At 37.3% G+C, this 19840-nt stretch overlaps 2 protein-coding genes across 5 annotated transcripts; one reads left to right on the top strand and one right to left on the bottom strand.

Moving 5' to 3' along the window:
* The first annotated feature begins 391 nt into the window (after positions 1-391).
* Positions 392-9769, top strand: LOC139108320 (protein MTSS 2). 4 transcript variants are annotated; one of them, XM_070666482.1, is made up of 13 exons: positions 392-997; positions 1524-1585; positions 1819-1892; positions 2023-2107; positions 2208-2299; positions 2383-2669; positions 2752-3051; positions 3259-3387; positions 3843-3912; positions 3991-4287; positions 4362-4498; positions 4589-4947; positions 5090-9769. In XM_070666482.1, exons 1-13 carry the CDS (start codon positions 926-928, stop codon positions 5808-5810), a joined length of 2685 nt encoding a protein of 894 aa, XP_070522583.1. In that variant the 5' UTR covers positions 392-925; the 3' UTR covers positions 5811-9769. The 4 variants fall into 4 exon arrangements, with proteins under 4 accessions (XP_070522583.1, XP_070522585.1, XP_070522584.1 ...); XM_070666481.1 differs by having other exon boundaries at positions 395-997; positions 3756-3912; XM_070666484.1 differs by lacking the exon at positions 3259-3387.
* LOC139108316 (alpha-2-macroglobulin-like protein 1) lies at positions 8214-19235 on the bottom strand. Its single transcript, XM_070666473.1, has 25 exons — positions 18947-19235; positions 18266-18438; positions 16979-17220; positions 16740-16856; positions 16486-16652; positions 16305-16413; positions 15972-16205; positions 15599-15841; positions 15154-15485; positions 14652-15010; positions 14320-14471; positions 14088-14235; positions 13674-13821; positions 13219-13447; positions 12814-13019; positions 12332-12681; positions 12009-12253; positions 11686-11937; positions 11203-11595; positions 10850-11084; positions 10385-10557; positions 10023-10212; positions 9563-9907; positions 9085-9312; positions 8214-8982 (listed from the first exon to the last, which is right to left on the bottom strand). Exons 1-25 carry the CDS (start codon positions 19030-19032, stop codon positions 8783-8785), a joined length of 5556 nt encoding a protein of 1851 aa, XP_070522574.1. The 5' UTR covers positions 19033-19235; the 3' UTR covers positions 8214-8782.
* Between the last annotated feature and the right edge of the window lie 605 nt (positions 19236-19840).

The raw sequence follows: 19840 nt of genomic DNA, 5'->3' as shown, positions 1-19840 counted from the left end.
TTTCACAATGAAAAATTTTAACTTTAAAAATAGTCATTTTTCAAACGAGTGGCGTGCCCAATATCATTGGTAACACCGAAAATTAATTGCTCATTAGTTTAATTACAGCCTGGTCACAGCTGCGCCATTATATGGGCATGCAGACAGTGAATTTCGGAACACGGTCTTATACATTTATTGATTTCAATTCTAAAATAAATATGCTATTGTTTTAAATATTTTAATTTGACAATCCTAATCTTTCTGCTATTTCAAGGAATACTCGCAGAAAGCTAAAAAAAAGAAAAGAAACGCTCAACGTTTACTCGCGTACCAGAGACTAACCGACCTGTAATCGCGACGATTTTTTCGCTACATGAATTGGCACCTTTAGGCTGCGAATAACATCGATCCCGATTTCTTGAATGGGGTCACCACGCAGGGGGCAACGATCCAGCGCGGTACCGTGTCCGCGAGAATAAATAATCGCGCGCGAGCGAGTGAATCGCTCGTCCATCCATCCGTCCGGTCGAAATCTCGCTGCGTTCGTCGACTGTCGCGTTCGTGCAAGACGCTGCGCGCGTCTGCCATCGGTGTCGCGTGTTGTGTTTACAGAGCGTCACGAGGAGCGGATCCCAGCCTCGCGCATCCATCGGTGGTAAAGTCTACTCTCGCGTGGGACGTGGACGCGTCTACGCTTCGTTGACTGTCACCTAGTGCCCGTTCTCTCTGTCTCCCTGTGCCCTCCGTGTGCGATTGTGTGCGTGTCGCTTTCCGTCTCGCGCGCTCGAGAATGACGGGCTGCACCAGTCGTACCGCTTGTCCACGGTGGTGCATCGCTTCTGTCATCGTACGTTACATTGACGATGCCGAGTGAACTCGTCGCATCGGATTAGCCGCCGTTGTTGGTTGGATTCGGGCCTAGCTTCCTGGCAAACGAAGAAGGATGGACGCGACGATAGAGCGGGAGTACAGCGCGCTGGGCGGTTTGTTCCAGCAGATCATCATCGACATGAAGGTGAGGATCGTTCGTTTCACTTGGGCTCAACCAACCGACAGCTCGACGCTCGCACTTATTTCTTTTTTTTACCTTGTAGACGATATTTACCTCTTGTCTTCTCTTTGTTCGAATATTTTATGACGGTTTAAAAGTGTTACTTTGAGGCATTTTGCTGACTTTACTTTTTTTTACTTAAAAATACTAGATTAATATTTTTGTTCTTGCCTATTTTCGGTCAACGTTGGCTTTTATTTTTTTTTTTTTTTTTTTTTTTTTTAAATAAGTAATATTTTATATATTTATCATTTTAAATATATAATGTAGCAGGAAATATATAGAAACATTTTTTTATACATTATATATATATATATATATATATATATATATATATATATATATGAAATTAGACAAAAAATATGTGATTATGGTATCTTTTACTAATATGTCTGTTTAAATTTCTATTATAAATGTTAATATTAAAACTATGACCATAAATAAAATTAAAAATTTTATATAGATTATAATGTTTTGTTTCTTTTTATAGAATGGAACACCACTTTGGGAAGATTTGATTTCAAAAGCTACCAAGCTGCATGCAAGTTTGAGGTGAAGAGATTTGTATAATTTTAGAAACATTACTTTTATCATAATTATGCAAGCTTGGATGTAAGAAAACAATAAATTTTATCATTCATCATTTTTTATATGATACATTTAGGTTGTCTTTAACATTAATATAAAATATTTTATATACCTGTTTTGTATTGCACATAAAATTATACATTTTAATAAAATAAAAATAAAAATGTTATTTCTAATGTGAGATTATGTTATTGCAGAGCTGCTATCTTAGCCATTTCTGCATATCTCGAGACTTTTCAAAAAATCGCAGACGCGGCAACTAATGCTAGAGGTAAGTTCTAATTATTTAATTAATCGTAACAATTTATTGCCTGTGCAATTTGGATTATTAAATGTCTGGATCAATTACATTTTAATAAAGAAAAATAAATTTAAAAAATTTTATAAACGTTTGCTATAAGGTGCGACCAAGGAAATCGGAACAGCATTAACACGAATATGCTTGAGACATAAAGCGGTAGAAACTCGTATGAAGTCATTTACTAGGTATGTTAAAACATCCTGTACAATCAGAATTAAAAAAAAAATTATTTAGCAATATTTAAACATTCTTTGCACTTATACTTGTTTTTTAATTTTTTTAAAGCGCTATTATGGACTGTTTGGTGCTGCCTTTACAAGAGAAATTGGAAGATTGGAAAAAGTCTTTGATTAATTTGGACAAAGAACATGCCAAAGGTTAACAATTACTGTAGTATTTTGTTAAATAATAATTTTTAACAAAATTATCTTTCCGTAATTCGACATTTTGTCACTTTTAGAAACCAAAAAAGCGAGAGCGGAGTTAAAGAAACGCTCTACGGATACTTTACGACTGCAAAAGAAGAAAGCACGAAAGGTTCAAGTTCACTTACACGTTCAAGGACAGTCTCAAAGCCACGGGACTTGTTCCGATGTGGAGCTCAATAGGATGCTAGAGTCATCAGCAGCGGTTGTTCAAGAGAAAAGACTGAGTTTAGAAGAAACGGAACGGAAAGCCGTCCGTGCGGCTCTTCTCGAAGAAAGGGGCAGATTTTGTCTTCTTGCTCGATTCCTGAAACCTGTACTCGTTAGTAGATATTCTAAAAATACATGTATATATTCGTTAAATAATATACAAAAGCACTTTATATATATACATAATTATTTAGGACGAGGAGATAGCGATGTTAATGGAATTGACGCATTTGCAAGAAGTCTCCGATCAATTGCAAAGACATTCTGCGTCACCTCATCACTTACCGCCTGCATCCGAGCAGGTAATAACGGACATAAAAGGTTGCGACGTTACTCAGTGGTCATTGGCTACGCCTCCATCGAGTCCATCGTTGTCTCTCGGATCGAGGAAGAGTTCTATGTGTTCCATCAGCTCTCTAACTAGCAGCAGTAGTGGATCTTGTAAAAGCCATCCGAGCCCCTCTGGACATCCGTGGCACAGATCGCTTTCTCAGGTAATTACGGCAATATATTTTTTTTTTTTCTTTGTCTTTTTCTTCCACTTTGTTTTTAATTGATCCATTAAATATCGCATGACATAGTTAATGCATCAACTGTAATGCATCTAGTAGTCACAAATATTAATTTTATAGCATGAATTAATCGCTATATTTGCTCGCGGAGCTTATTGTATGTGGTAGTCGATGTTGTACTCGTTATAGTCAGTTGGTGTCAGACCTGCCAGTATCAGCGGCATTGCAACCCTACGCCACTTGACCAGTGGTAGTTCCCGCGATTCCGGCTTTACATCACAGGACACATTGTACAATCAACCAATTTCTGAACATCAGGTAAAGTCGTTTAGCGATTAGCAGAACTACATGAATTATCTTCTCAGGACGGATGCTATGCGTGCAGCGAAAACCAGTCGTCTCTCTCTTTCTTTCTCTCTTTCAGTACATTTAATTATTTAAAATAATCTTAGAATTAAATATCGATGTTATAATTTTTAAAATTGTGCACATTGTGAAGTCTTGCACAGTACAAAAGAATTAAAGCGTGAAAACTCACATATTTCCACTGCCTAGTGATTATGCTGTTAGATTTGCTTACGTCTCCAATTTTTAATCAATCCTGTAGCTTTATTTTAAAAATGCATTTTTATACGTTGTATTCCTTACTGTTGGTTGTTGACTAAAGAAGCGGCTCGTATTTTTAGGTATCAAATGTGTCTTCTCTAAGTAATCAAAGTACTGGTTGCACTGTAATACGACCCGTGACAACTTCTACTTGGCCTGATTTGCAGGAAACATCCGTTCAGTACGACCGGCAAAATCCTGGAGCAGTGAACGAACGGCCACATACTATTTCTTCTGGTAAATTTACATATATCTTTACCATGTAATTCTGTTTATAAATTTCGATTTAATAATTGTTATTTTCTTCTGTTTTAGCATACGAAAAAGGGCATCAGAGACCGGCTCTTAGCGTCTACACATTCCAAGCTCCGGAACGTGATGGCAGTGGTTGCTGTCACAGCCAGCCTGCTTCTCCGGTTTCCTCTTCCTCTTCATGTTCTTCCTCGAATCAATTATCTAGAGTGCAGCTTCGCAGAAATAATGGCACAAATCGTCCACCTATACCGAATAGATGTTCTAGTTTGGAACGGCCGACAATTCCAGTGAAGAACGAACCACCTGGAAGTCCTCGAGGAAAACCAAAGCTACCGCTTCCGGCTCATTTGGCAAAAGGTTCGTATAATTACTGTACGTTACGTTTTTTTTTTTATTTGATGTAAGATTTATCATTATAATTTTTTTTGCAGAATTGACAACCCATCAGCTTCAACAACCGATGTATGTAAATATGCACGAGCTAGCGAATCTAGCTGCCAGTCGTGCTCAAGAGATGCTTCCACCGCCTCCTCCTCCGGCCCCGTTAACTGCATCAGGAAATGATAAGGTACGTAAGCAAAAATGACCAAATATAAAATATACGATAATTGTAATTTAAAATAAATACTTTTATTATTACTTACGACGAATTGTACAGACTGAAGTTCCGGAGAAAGATGCCGGGAGTCAAACATCTGAATCCAGTTTGGAGTCTAGCAGCGGATACGGAAGCCAAAATACTTTGCCGCATTCTCATTCGCTTCAAAATCAAAACGAAAACACGTGGAATGTACCTGGCGCCGCAGCCACATTAATGACACGTAAAGGATCGACACAACAGACAAACAAACCACCGCCGCCGACGAGACGCACATCCACCGTTATCACCGCATCTTCTACTTTATCTGCTAATGAAGAACGGAGCGAAAATGTGTGTGACGAAACGGAGAATCTTCCTCCACCACCTGCGTTTCTTCTCGAAAGCTCATCACCTACAGTCAGTCCTACACCTCAGAGGTACGAGTAACGTTGCTATATTTTTTTTATTATAAAAAATTATTGTAATAAAAAAAAATTTTTTATACGAATTTAATTTAATTTAATTCTTATAATTAATACAATGAGTCTATTTCGTTTTTTGTTCTCACTTTTTTTATAGGTCTATCTCAGTTTCCGAGACAGTAAGGACTCTGACCGAACTCCGTCATACCCCAGCCAGTCCATCGCTTTTACGGAAAGTCATTGGACAACAATCGCACAGCAATCCTGCCGCCGTCATCCAACACAACGTATTGCACATAACCCGTTCATCAGTGGACCGTTCTTGCTCGGCTGCTCGTTCGGCATCCCAAGAACGTGGATCTATCGGTGCTCAATCGACCAATGTAACCAGTGGTGGTACTATCAGTCAAACTACAGGCCAAGGACAAGGTCCGGGTGGCGTAGGACAGGGATTCATGGCAGTGCTCAACGCTAAACTCATCGGTACCATGACCAGCAGTACCGCAACGGGCATAAATGTGACCGGCAGCCCGAAATCTCTCAGGAAACAGGCGCTCTTGGAGCAGCAGCAGCAGCTGCAACAACAGCAACTGCAGCAGCTACAGCAACAGCAGTCCAACAAAAATGCCAAAACAGCAGCTCCCGGCTTTCTCGAGACGTTGAACGCTAAATTGGCACAGCAGCAGCAGGTCTTGCAACAAGCAGGAAACAACAGCACGAGCAGATCTGCAAGTATCAGACGTATAATGGGTAATCGCGTGCCCATTATGGATCCTCTACAAATGCGAGACTCTCTCATGGATCAAATTAGGCGGGGTACTCCACTAAAGAAAACCAGCGGCCCGATCAACGATCGTTCAGCGCCAAAAATCTACTGAATAATCCAGCAGCGACCTTCGCGTAAGTCCGTAATAATGACGTATTGTTCTCATGCTAATATAATAAATGCGCGAGATACGATAGAAATCAGTAGCTTCCGATTCATCTATATTTTTATGCATCACTTTTGAATTATGTGCGTAAATGTACCGAGGCCGTTTACGTTCATTGTCGTTGCTGTAATTTAACCCGCCCGCTGAAATTTTCCTGATAACACGCAGGCTCCATATTAAATCGATATATGATTTACTGTACAATAACGAGGTGCGCAATTAAAGCAATGCGTGTTTAAGTAAAAATCGATCGGAAGTAACTTTGCATAGGTTTAACGGTGTTATATATAGCGATTATATTGTAGTGTAATATCTGAAAAGAATGCAACATGTAGGAAGATTTTTATAATGCGTATTAATATTGATAAAAAGAAAAAAAAACTGATTTGATTAGGGAATTGTCTCGTAAGATCCATACCGATACAACGACAATACTCCAGTACAACTTGTGTCTTATAGTTCTATATTTTTTCTGCTTAACACAGCTTGACACAAACGATTTTCTTGATCTATATTATCGCTACTGCTTAGTCTGTAAACGAATATATGGATCCTTGCGATCCCGCGAAAAAGTCATACATAATTTAATATCGAGCTTGTGTATTCGAGTCGTGAAACTTGTAAATGCATATCCGTAAGATATTCAAGATCTTACACACTCTTACGAGCTTTTTTATTTTTATATAAGAGAAACGCAATTTCGTATTGTTAGTTTTCATGCTTCTTTCTTCGTTTAATATTTCGTATTTAATTTCGTCGAGATGGGTGTTTTTCATAATAGTGTATTCTCTACCGTCAAGATGTAACTCGATTCGACACCGAATCGGTGATACATATACTAATCGATATACTACACGACAGCTCTCTCAATGTCGATAAATGTTAATAAACGTATGTGTCACGCCTTCGCGAAGGTGATGTATTTTACGGTCGTCATCGCTTGCAAGCTACATCCACTGCGTCTCTTGGCGAATTTAAAAGAAAAACAAATATCCCTCTCGATCGGGCGAACGTCCGAACATCGAGCATTGCTCCGTCATCAAATGTTAGTCGTCACGTTATTAGAAACTTCATTTTAATACATTATATCTTAATGCGCGTTTTTTACGTTACTTGTCGTTCTTGCCAATGCATGCTCGTCGCATATACACTGCCTATTCCTGTCTTGAACGTCCGCAATCGAAAACACGTGTTTCAGTCATGCAGCGCAAGATAGACGGCAAATACTGATTATTACTGCCAATTACATTCATCTTTTCATTCCTTACATAGTTAAGTTCTCAATGATTATTGTAGCGAACCAGTGCGATGGATAGTGTATAGTGAGCAATAGCATATATGTTTATTTATTTGAAGCATTTAACTGTATACAGCGTGAATAAATAATACTTCCAGAGAAGCTATCCATTTGATATTTAATAACTCCGTCCTTTAGAAGGCACAAAAATAGTGACGAACGGAAATTAGGTTCGATTGAAATATCGTTTCCCTGACAGCAAATTTAATTTCACTAATGAGTGCGTTAAACGAAACAACCGCTCAGCAGAGAGCTTAACGCGGAATCGCGGCTTCCACGCGTACAGAAACAGTAAATCTTTATGTTTTACTGTTTCTGTACGCGTGGAAGTCGCGATTCCGAGTTGGGCTCTCTGCCGCTCAGTGAGTGCTCAGTGAGCTCTTACATTTGATTGGTGAATATTTTCAGATTTTAAAGAATGTTTTAATCAGATGTAAGAGCTCACTGAGCAGTTGTTTCGCTGAACGCATCCAATATTAAATGTCAAATGGACAATGATCACGAATTAAAATTGTATGAAATAAATAATCGTAAATACATTATAATAAAACACTATTTAATGTAGCGAGAATTTGATTCGGGTGATTGTTAATTTGTAAAACGATTACAATGCGATCAAACATGGGCAACAAATAAAGATACGATATATTCGTTTAAAATTCCAAATATTTTCGCATATTTTGCTTGTTTGCCATTGCATGTGCATGTAAAAGTAACTGAAACCAATTTCTGTCGGTCTTCTTCTATGTTTATAAAAGATAGTTACCCTTTTTTTTTATGAAAAAATTCGTTCTCAAATATTTACAAAAAATCTATATGCAAGCAATGTAATTGTAAAAAAAAAATGTGTTATATGTATTATAGCCATTTTAAAGCGTTAGTGCACGTTCAAATTGGCAGTAAGAAATATGACACTAGAGACTAATACAGTTTATGAATACCAATTAAATTACCGAATTATTTATTTATATCATAAATCGTTCTGCTTTATTTACAGTTTATTTAATTCATTAATTATTTGCTATTCACAGTTATAAAAATTTAACGCAATATAGCTGTAAAAATGACACTTTATTCTATTAGATATTACGATTTTCTCATCGCACACTTTTAACATTAGGGCTTATGACACTTGAAATATGTTGTACCTTGAAAGATAGATGTGGCACTTACTGTGGGATCGGCGGCTAGCGTGCGTAATCCTAGCATGGTGCAGGATGCAGCAACGCTTCATGCGAGACTCGACGTACACCCCGCTAAGATTATGTACGCTAGTCGTTGTCACCGCAGCAAATGTCATATCTGTCTTTCAGAGTACGAAGAGGAAGCTGTAAAAGAAATTTGTGATGAAAATTCAGAATGTATTCGACGTTAATTACAATATCCTGTGTAAAATTTAAATTACATACAAGGCGTGCTAAAATTAACAAATTAGATTATAATGAAGAATTTCTTGATTCAAGTCGATAGATCTTATTCTAGTTTTAACGTGCGTATATTTAATTTTTGTACGCCTCAAAACGATCGAGTTCTTACCTCGATTGTTGAGTTTTGCTGGTACAATACACACATAATGTTATTTCTATTTATATTTAGTATATTCCTGGCGGAACGCCAAAGATCAGTCAGCTGTAGAAAGATTAAGAAATGCGCTATTATCTCGATTCGCACACGTTGCTCGAGCGATCGTAATCTCACGTGGAACACCACCAATCGGTGGTAATCCGTATATAGAAATCTGTTCGTCTAAGACATATCGACTATGCGAACTCTTAGCAAACTCGCCGTCCTCGAAATGCATCAACAGTGCCAGACTTCCAGCTGTAATATAATTTAAATTACAAATAACAAGATAATAAAAGTAAATATATAGTAACAATAATATATAGACGTTCTTGATTATTTTTATCTGTATATACTTACGGTTATCTAAAGGCGAGCAAGAACAATTGGATCTTAAAACAAATGCGATCGTCGAATGCAAACGTCTGACATCTTCATTTGGCGGTTGTATATCTAATAGGAACCTTGCCTTTCGTAATCGTCTAATCGCCGCTTTTACGACACTACTGGCAGAGCAATAAAGATCATTAATGTTCGACGGTAATTCGTCAGCGCATACAGGACACGATTCGTTGTTATTAAGAGGTGCTAAAATAAAAAAAGCAAGTAATCGGTTAATGACACGATATCACCGTATATCAAATCTGAAAAATGAATTCTTTTGACTTAAAAAAAGAATGATTATTGTATTGATTATAAAATATAATGAAGTGCGAGCTGTGCCAATCCATTTTTTATTTTTTTATTTTTTTATTTTAAAGGAAATTCAAAGTGTGATTTTTCAACTTTAATATTTATCTAATAATTCTCTTACGCCCATTAATTTAATTTTACGTACGTAACATTTGTGTGTCCCTCAGATCAGCTTCTATCTTCTGATCGGTTTCATTAGTTAGATTCGATAGTGGATTGCTGTCAAAATGTGTGATGTCTGGTTTCACAGAAACTGGCACAGGACCTTCGACACCTTCAGGAGTCGCCAATTCGTGATCCACTACGACGAAGAGTGGGTTTCTATCGAAATCTGTCGCAAAAGGATTTTGTTCGTGTCTTGGGAAAGTAGAAAATGGTACTTCCATGTCCTCGAGATCTATACTGGGAGGCCCGAGTTTGTCGAACACGGGATTCAAATTGATATCCGGCTCGTCCGGCGTTTGGCCGCTTCCACTTTCTCTTTGTGGCACTAAAATAAATTTTTTTTTATGTAAAAAGAACACAAAAATATTTATAAACAATAACTTAACCAAATTAGATTTTAGCTCGCGGTTTTGGAAATGTAAGATTCAGAATTGCGTTACCTATCTGTTCTATAGTTTTATTTCGATCGTCCGGTATTTCGGCTGTTTTCTCGACAGTCTCTTTTTTTTCAACAATATCCTTTTTCGCGGTATCCTTGCCTATTCCTTCTACTTCTATCGGTACCGGATTTGGAACTTCTATTTCTTCGGTCGGAGTAGCACTGCTACAAGTCGCTGCGAAGCTGTAGCTCTAAAAAAAATATATAATGCAAATCCTCCCATCTTAAAAAAGTTGTATTAGATCGAGTCAATTTATTGTTTAAAAGAAATAAAAGTAAATGACGCTTTGTAACGTCTAGTATTAAAAAAAAAATCTACACGTATACTTTATATTTAACAATTATAATCAATTTATAACTTACGCTTGATATCGTCAACTCTTGTTGATAATAATCATAAAGTTTTACATTCGCCGGTTCAAGTCTATCCACAACATTTTCCCTCGTCAGTGTAAATGATATGCAGGTTTTCTGATTAATTAGTTTATCGAAATAAATGGTAACGATACCGCGATCCTCCTCAAAACGTTTTACTTCTGCAAATAATTATATTACAACGTAACAATAAGTGATATTATCAGCACATAATAATATTGTGAATTTATAATGTTTCTTTCTATAAATTTGATTATAAAAAATTATGTGTATAATAGTAATAACAATTAATTAATTTATCAAACTTGCATAAAATATAAAATTTCAACAACTTTTTTATATACATATACACATTATATTTTTATTTATTAAAAATTTTAATATAATTAATTTTTTTTCTCGAAAAATTACAAAATTACAATTAATCTTAAATATTTTCGGCTGCATACTCACTCGTAGCCGGATCCTCCAACAAGGAATGAAGGCTCGTGCGATCTGGGACGTATCCGCTTATCATACCAATTTCTAGCAATGCCATGTTACTTTCGCCATCTGCCATTTTATATCGTGTACAGATTGTTATTTTCTGCATCGAACATTCATCTACCCATGTAGCGGGAGCGGCGTTTACAGAAAGATCGAAGGCTTCGGAGCCGGTCGCGTGTGCAACGTTGTACTTGATGTTACTCTGAAAAATTACGCGTTTTTATTAAAAATTTTAATACTTACAAAATCATACTGTTGTCCATTTGCATAAATTTTTGTATTCAACAACTTGTAAAATCTCTATAAAAATAAAAAAGTACCTGCACCAAAACGCAGCCCTCACCCTCGGCAAAGATCTCGACTACCGTGGGTAGTACGGGCAAGCGAATTTGCGTGAGGACCATGCGATTGTCGTTATGCATTCTGTATACTTGATCGACCTCGCCAGCCGTCACGAGCACCGAAAGGTCTGTAGCGTTGCTCGACATCGCGGTGGCGTACTTGGTGAGCGCTTCCAGGCCAAGCACAGTGTCCTGCGTAGACGTGAAACCGCCTTCCGCGTTTCTTTGCTTCGACATCCAGCGGACTGCTTTTAAGGCTTCGACCATGTTCATTTCGCCGCCTAATTTCACTAACGATAGCACGGCATATGCCGTCATTTCAATGCTCAATCCTAACGATGGTTTATATTTGTCCTCCCACCAGAGTAGATCCTAGTAAATAAAAATTTGCAGATTATGTCGACGTCGAGATTTGCTCCGCATTATAAAATTATTGTCTCGTTAACGTTGGTTTACACGTACATTGTTCCGCGTTGCACGTTTCATAAGCATTTTCATGCTGTTGTTCGCTTTTGGATGTTCTAATAACGTCAAGGCGTAGGTGGATAAAGCTGCCGTGTACGTCGTGCTACTATCGTCCACCATTCCTTTCTCCAGGCAATGTAGAGCGTTATTAATAAGCGATGCTGTTAACGGCACGCCTGATTCTAAGAGCGAGATCAGTATATAAGCCGTTAATGCCGAAGAAGAATTGTCATCATCTTGCAAACCACCCTGCAAGTACGATTAAGAGTTACATAAATATATCACTTCTAGAGACAAAGATCGAGCGCCGTGTACAGTACCTTCATGTCCTTATGGAATACTCTGCCAACTACAGGAAAGCATCCATTTTCCAACTGCTTCTTTACCATCCATTTTACAGAAATTTTCAGATCTCGTTCGTCAATGTGAATTATATTCTTAGCTTGAGCAAAAGATTTGATCACAAACGCGGTGAGCCAAATCGAGCTACCATCTTCCGAGCTTTCCGGGCCGAAGGCAGAGTACGAGCCATCCGGATGTCTGTATATTAATTCGCGCTGGTACCCTGTGTTGTATGATCAAATGTTAATCAAATCTATATTTTCATCGTCAATTGTAGCCAAAATTAAATTTAAACACATACCTTTCTCCATATTTCTAATTGCTTTTGCTCTCAGCTCTGGATTCTCGACTCCGGTCGCGTCCAAGTAACCAATCACATGGATATTAGGAACAAAGAGAATCATATTTTGTTCGCCGCATCCCATTGGCAACCGAACAAGATTATCTAAATTTTCAAGAACCGGACCCAAGATATCCCCTATCAAAGACACGTATGCTCTCGCGCTTTCGGGCACCAAATCATCGGGTAGATCGAGATTCCAATTTATAGTAGAATCGTCGCTAAAATCCTTCGGACATATGAACGCGGATTTCGTAATTTCTACGGGAAAACCTTCCGGTAGTATCAAGATTGGCTTTACAATCACATCCCTGAAAAAAAATTTAACTGTTAAATACTGCTTGAGCTAAGATTTTTATAATTTTTTAATATTTAAATAAATAAGAAATGTGAAAAATAAAATCAATTTTTTTCATTACTTCAATTTGGCTTATTTCATTTACCGTGTATACAGAAGCATTTCCGGGCCACAGGGTTCAGCGTAATCTGAGTCGATCGAACCAGAAACAGTGATGTTAACATCGCCAAGAACTCGAGGTCTGAGAATATATTCGTGCACTACACTGTCCCGCGGTTTTACGCAAAACGAAGCTTCTGCGTGCGACAAATGTAAATCGAGTCCTGTTGCATCTTCTAGTTTAATTTTTACCTACAAAATCATAGTTTTCATAAGTGACGAAGAAATTAAAAGTGAACAAGATAATAATCCGTCAATATCAGGGTTTTACGGCGTAAAATAAAAATTAAAAGTAGAAGTAAAAAAAAAAAAGTAACATTCTTGCCTTTACATTGACAAATATTTAATTAATAAATTTTGCTACACTCGGCACTGAATGTCGTAAACTTACCGGTAAACTATGTTGCATATAATTAAACAAGGAAACCTTCATGCGTAACATTTCTCCTCGTTTTACGCTATATGGTAAGCTGTAATCAAGGAAAAATGGTTGGAATCCTGTGATAGTTGTCGGTGGTGCTATTCCGAGACCATGCGTAGGTGAAATACACGCAGTATACCCAATCCAATCAGTAATTGTATGAGGCAGAGTACGTTCTACTGTCACTTTACCTTCTTTTCTGTAAAAAATGAAATAAAAAATACATAAAACAATAAAACATAAAGAAATAATGGTTAAAGGCATGTTTTATATCATCATAATTAATCCTAAGAGAAAGGATTAATAATGTACTCTCTGTACATTTAGAAAAACGAGAAAATTAAATTTAAAAATTAATTAAAGAAAATTGCCATAAAAATTATTTTCTATTATTATAATTTTATTCTATGAATTTGAATGCATACCCTGTCGGCACTAATTCCCACAGCCACGTTTCGGGGAAGTAAGATCTGAGAGCAGGTTGATCGGGTACTTGATCCACATATCCTGGTTCAGGACCCACATTTAATAATGGATACGCCATGGGTAAAGACTTTGCCATTTTTAATATTCCTACCAAAACAATAGTGCAGTTAAATATATAACTTAAGAAAAAAAATTATTTCTTATAGTTTTTTTTAAGCATAGAACCACAGTAACATTTATTTGCTCTTAATATATTCGAAAAATGGGTAAAAATAAAAAAATTTTAATACAACGTTACATTCGTTGATATATCACGTTCTTTTTTTAATTTTTGGCAGGAAGGAAATATCGACGACTTTATAGAATACTTCTTTATAAATTTCTAAGCATGCTATTTTTTGTCAAATACACACCAACATCGGTATCCAATTCGCCAGATGCTGAGAGGAAAGGATGAGGTCCTGCCATACCGCCCATCCTGTTCATGATTCTACCGCTACGAAGCTGATGACAAGGCCGCGTTTCAAGTATCAAATCGCTCATCACGATGGCTCCAAAGTCCTAAAGTACAAAAAAAAATTCAATCACTATAAAGCACCTTTCTTGCAATGTTCAAATTAATTTATATTTCTAAAAAGTTCTCACATCAAACGCTTGTATAGCGTCCACGTAATTTACGTGTCCGCCGTTATACACTGTTCTTCTTCTTCTTCTACGTGGCCATACGGGTGCCTCTTCAAAAGCAGGAAGTGGTAAATGGTCGAATTCTTTGGTCCATGTTTCTTCGTATGTTGCAGCTGTGAAAATTTTTTATGCCAAATTAATTAATTTAACGTATCAGTAAATATTTGAACGTTTACTTTATACAAATGAGAAATTTGATTAAAAAAAAAATAAAAGATACAAAATAAATTCCCGACTTTATCAAAATAAATTAGAAAAACTAAGAATTAAAATTGTTATATTTTATTATATACCTTTGCAATGAGTCCATGTCCAAATTGGACGCGGTTTTGGTTCGATATGAAATCTTTTTAGTTGTGTGAAAGTTTTATCAGCATCGATTAAGTTCGATTTGGCTCCTAAGAAACGGGTCGATTTGTCTACAGCTGAAATGCCGCAAAGGGACCAAGGAGCGGCTTCTACATGGTACTGAGTCGCTGTTCCTGGAGTTTGAGCGTCGGTGTGCCAGGCAGTCTTCACTTTGTTTTCAAAGCACTGCCCTACTTTGATGGAATATGTAGTAGCGACGATTTCGCCATCCGAACGAACGTAGTACAATAGTAATTCGGAAACAGGCGCCATAGATGGTGTGATCTTGACGCTAAGAGGAAATCTGATAAAATGAGAAATTGATATTAGAAACCTTAACATTTTTCTGTTTAATTGTTTTCTAAATTAATTAATTAAAATTAGTTTAGAGCGTTTAAAAGTTCCCAAAAATATATTTGAGATCACTAAATTAAATTAAAGCATTACCTGTGAGCGACGGTACCCTGATCCGTTTTATTTCCTGGTGATTCAACGGCACCTAACAAGTTCCGGAATTCCGAATAATTTAAAACCGTGTCTCTAGACGGCCGGTGTTTCACGTGACCATATATTAATAAATCCCCTTTAGAATTGATCGAATAATGGAAGGAAATGGACTCATTGCTTTTACTTTTTGCGGGCACCGTGTACATGACATTGAACGAGTACTTTTCACCGCAAATAATCGGTTGATAACCTCGGGCTACCGCTAAATAACTCTCGGACGGTGAATACCAAGGATTCACTTCGATATGTGCTGATGGTTGATCCATAAAAACCTAATTTAAACGATTAAAAATAAATTAATGCTTAAGCAATAAAAATATCTTGCATATATATGTTTGAAAAATATATAACTTTTTCGAAATTATATAACAGTTGCTCGACGTACTCGCCAACGTGTATCCGGTGAATAGTATTTCGTTGGATAGTCGACACCAGTCGCGACGAAACTCAACAAAACGATGTTTCTGTGCGGTGGTGGTACAACAAAATCGACAAAACCATCGGATGAAGACGTGAAGTTACGGCATTCAACCACTACTCGAAGCCACTCATCTTTACCACGTACTCGCACACAAAGTTGAATCTTCTCGTGTGGTGCCGAAGTATCGTCATGTCGCGAAACACGTAACTGTAAAAAACATTTATATTGCATGTCATATACAGCATAAAGCGACTCTAAATTATAAAATAAAAAAAGAAATAAACTCAAAGAATTATTAATTAAATCTCAAATAATAATTATTACTTCTAATCTTCACCTTTCCGTGATATGGCAAGCCCAGCTTAAAATATTTCGGTGTGTATGGTAAAAATTCCAGCTTTAGAGCTTGATGCACGACCACTGTTCGACTGATTGTCGTCTCTACTATGCCAGTACCAGTCTCAGTAAAATTAGCTATGAGAACAATATTATTCGGTGCCACTTTCCATTGAGCAAGTCCGAGCACTGCGCCCGACAGCACAAACTCGGTGCAACCATCCGGTGAATCTAGCTGCAACGATCGACCAGTTTTAAATACGTAGCAAAATAATAAATTAAATATTAAAATAATTTAAGTCATGATTTTGTTATTTAATCAAAAGTGACTGACCTCTGTTTCATAATGTATTTCCGGCAGATTAGGTTTTCGTCTCCATGTTGGTATTTGAGGTGTCGATTTTAGAAGTAATTTACCCTTGACCGGTTTGCCATAACTGTATCTGTAATTAAAATGTGAGATAATTAGATACAGCAAATGTTTCGATTCGTCGATCATCAAAACGAATGTTTACTTAGCGCATATGTTCCACGTAACGTTTTCTGCATCCGCAAGAATGTATCCCGGTGAAGTTATAGTCACTTGGAATCTCGGAAGGACATATTTTTTCACTTCGAACATGACTGTATGAACTAGTTGCGGTTGCGATCTTCTCTTTTCCACTTTAATTTTCCAGGCACCCTGCATAAACAAGCAGTCTTAGCATTGCTACTATCGTACTTTTAATGCTTTGTAGAGTCACGTGTGTTCATAATCACGTTATATTACCGGAGTTGGTTCCGGAGATAAAGCGAATTTTAATTGCGCCATTCCATTTTCAGTACTAACGTTGGCCCACTGCGCCACTCGCACTTCAGATGGATTCTCAATCCAAACTTTGGGTATCTAAAAATTCGCTATTATTAAATCTTTTCTTTTTTCAACTTAATTAATATACACATATTGTATTATTAATTACTACTAAAATAATCGATTATTATTGCGCCAATATATAGCCGGCAACGAACCGTTTTCTTCCATGGTTTCAAATCGTGCTTGAGCATGAGAATTCTAATATTCACATCTTGCCCGGGTTTGTAAACTGGCTTATCTGTCTCGACGAATGTGATCAGAGAATCGTGCTCGATGTAAACTTCTTTCTCCGTTTCCACGATGTAGTCGGGATATTTGTCGAAATTTATTTTCAATCGCAATCGTCCATTGAAATATTTCGTGAAAGGTACCGCCAATTCCAGACATGTTTCTATACCTATATAGGAGCAAAAGTTAACAAAGTTAGTTTCTAGATTTACTTACTTTTACTTTCTAACAATAAGTGCAGACGTTCATTTTAATGACGTAATAAAAACAAAATGAAAAAAATAGTCGCAAACGAATCACTAAATAGCCTAGGAATGATAGTATACAATTGCGTAAGTTTCACTTAATCGTCACGATAATAGTAATTGAATTATATATCAACGCAATTCAAATTATTAAAACGATAAGCTTAGATATTTTTAATAAAATTAAAAATGTTTTTTATTATCAATATTTAATGCAAAAGGATAAATATTTAATGTTAAAAGATATATTAAGAGAGACTTTATATTTAGATTAGGCATAATTTAAGTTTTGTCAAGCTTATTATACTAGTATTTTTCAATGATTCAACGATAAATCTTTGCGCGCGTATGCCGACATCAATCGTAAATACATATACGATAAACTCGGACCTTGATCAAGCCCCGTACTTGTTGTTCACCCCGTGCATAACAATGCAGATGGGTTTCCCATGTGATCCCGAGCGATTGCTTATTTCCCCTTCGAAGAGAGACTCAGCTCATTTAGCTCCCCCGCAGGAAGCGGCGACAATTTCAATTTATGATTTGTTTAAAGCGTCCGATTCAAGCTGCGGGGGAAGAAGGAAGAAAGACCGGGGATGCGATTCATGGGCGTAGTCAAAACTTTCGTGCACGAAAGTAAATTCTTCGTTAAATTTTTAATCAAACGTATGTTTCTCAACTCTCTAAAGATCGGTCGGTCGCTTAATAATTGCGATATTCAAATTTACACTTCCTTTTGTCGCCAACATTCCATCGCTTCATCCCTGAATACAACATAGGAATCCGCATGGCATAATGATATTTTTGACGATCATGCGTTCATCGTGTCGCGTGCGCGGTAACACCCCGAGTCACGTTCGAGGATTCAAATGTCCCCAGGACATTTCGTAAATTTGCGAAACTATTTATTGCCTGAGGAGAAATTAAAAGAATAGATAAAAGTTTAAGAAAGGAAAAAGATGCACTCGCCTGTTTTGATGACGCCGCTTGTTCTGGTGAGTACTTCGTCATTTACGTTTGAAATCGTCGGAGATAGCAACTCCAGAGTAACGTGCGCCGGCGGCTCGAGATTGTGCAGGGACAAACAACTACTCTCGGTCTCGCCAGCCAAGAATCTTCTCGGCGCAGTAAATACATATCCTCTAAAAGAACAAGCGTCAATTAACACATATGAATGCGAAAGACATAATAAATGCCGATTTCGAACAAACTCTGACATTATTTTTCCTATAATGAAAACGTGCAATTTATTGAGTCAATATTGAGTTAAAATTACTTAAAAAGTCTGAATTTTTCGGTACGTTTACAATGTACTTGTGATGAGCATTAAACGTATCAATTAGAATTTTGCAACATACCGTGCTCACTGTTTTATACGTCTTTTGAACTCTTATATCCAGTTTCTTAACAACATCTTATACTAGAGTTTATCGCAAGGAAAAATCAATGTGGCTATTATTAAATTAGCGCGTAACAGGCATCGCGAATTTTATTCTCGGCGATAACGGGGAATCTGTGTGTGTATATGTATGCGTGTGTGAGAGAGAGAGAGAGAGAGAAAGAAAGAGTCCGATATCCGTGAAAGTGTGATGGATAATCCAGGGTGAGAATATTACTTTTTCGAAATAGAATGACAAGGGATGTCTTTACCGATTGGCAGTCGCGCCGCCTTCGCAGGGCCAAAGGCACGGGTAGAACAGCCAGAGAAATACACAAGACACGATCAGCTTATGCATTATTATTCCGATTTTGCACACGGTGTGATGCGCGTATTCGTAGCGTTAAAGATAATCTCAGATGGTCACGGACATATTAACGAGAGGCACGCTTCCTCCTGCCCGTGAAAGAAACGTTCGAGAGAGCGTCAGACTGGGCAGCAACAACCGACTGAGAGGAGATGCTGCGGACCAACTGAAGGCGCGATGTTCGTGCCGGCTACTTTTATCATTAACCCCTCGAGCCTCAGGGGCTTGAGCTCGTGCAGCTTGTACAAGGAGGAGAGGGTTACACTGGCCCCGGCCACGTCGCGTTCGCCACCGATCGTGCTCGGTGCTTTTACTACGTCGCCGTTTTCGTCGGAATTCATTTTCTGGTCCCCTGGAAATCGCTCGATCACCATCCAAGCTTCTTCCTTTATCTCCCGTTCGTTCAAACATGCTTCTTTTTTAATTTTACCAAGAGATTGTCAACACCTTGAAAAAAAATTTAATTAGCATCTGTCCTGTTCTAACAGACGTGTTTTATTTATATTGTAATTATATTTTTCAACGAATGCAATAAAAAGTATATCCAAAATGATAAAAAGTAATATTACTTTTTCTTATTCATTAAAATGTAATCCATAAATTAGTAAATATTTGAAATTACGATGTGATCTACCTCAGGAACTCAAATAATCAGCCGTAATTGCTCGTTCATTCTTCAAACAATGTATATGATGAAAAACAAAAAGGTTTGAAAGGTCCTGGCAAATTTATTGCTCATTGAATGTGAAACATACTTATCTCTCACTTTTGGGAATCATATTTTGCCATATCTAAATGA

This window comes from Cardiocondyla obscurior, linkage group LG15 (genome assembly GCF_019399895.1).
Source record: "Cardiocondyla obscurior isolate alpha-2009 linkage group LG15, Cobs3.1, whole genome shotgun sequence".
NCBI lineage: Eukaryota > Metazoa > Arthropoda > Insecta > Hymenoptera > Formicidae > Cardiocondyla > Cardiocondyla obscurior.
This window is presented reverse-complemented; position numbering and strand designations above follow the sequence as displayed.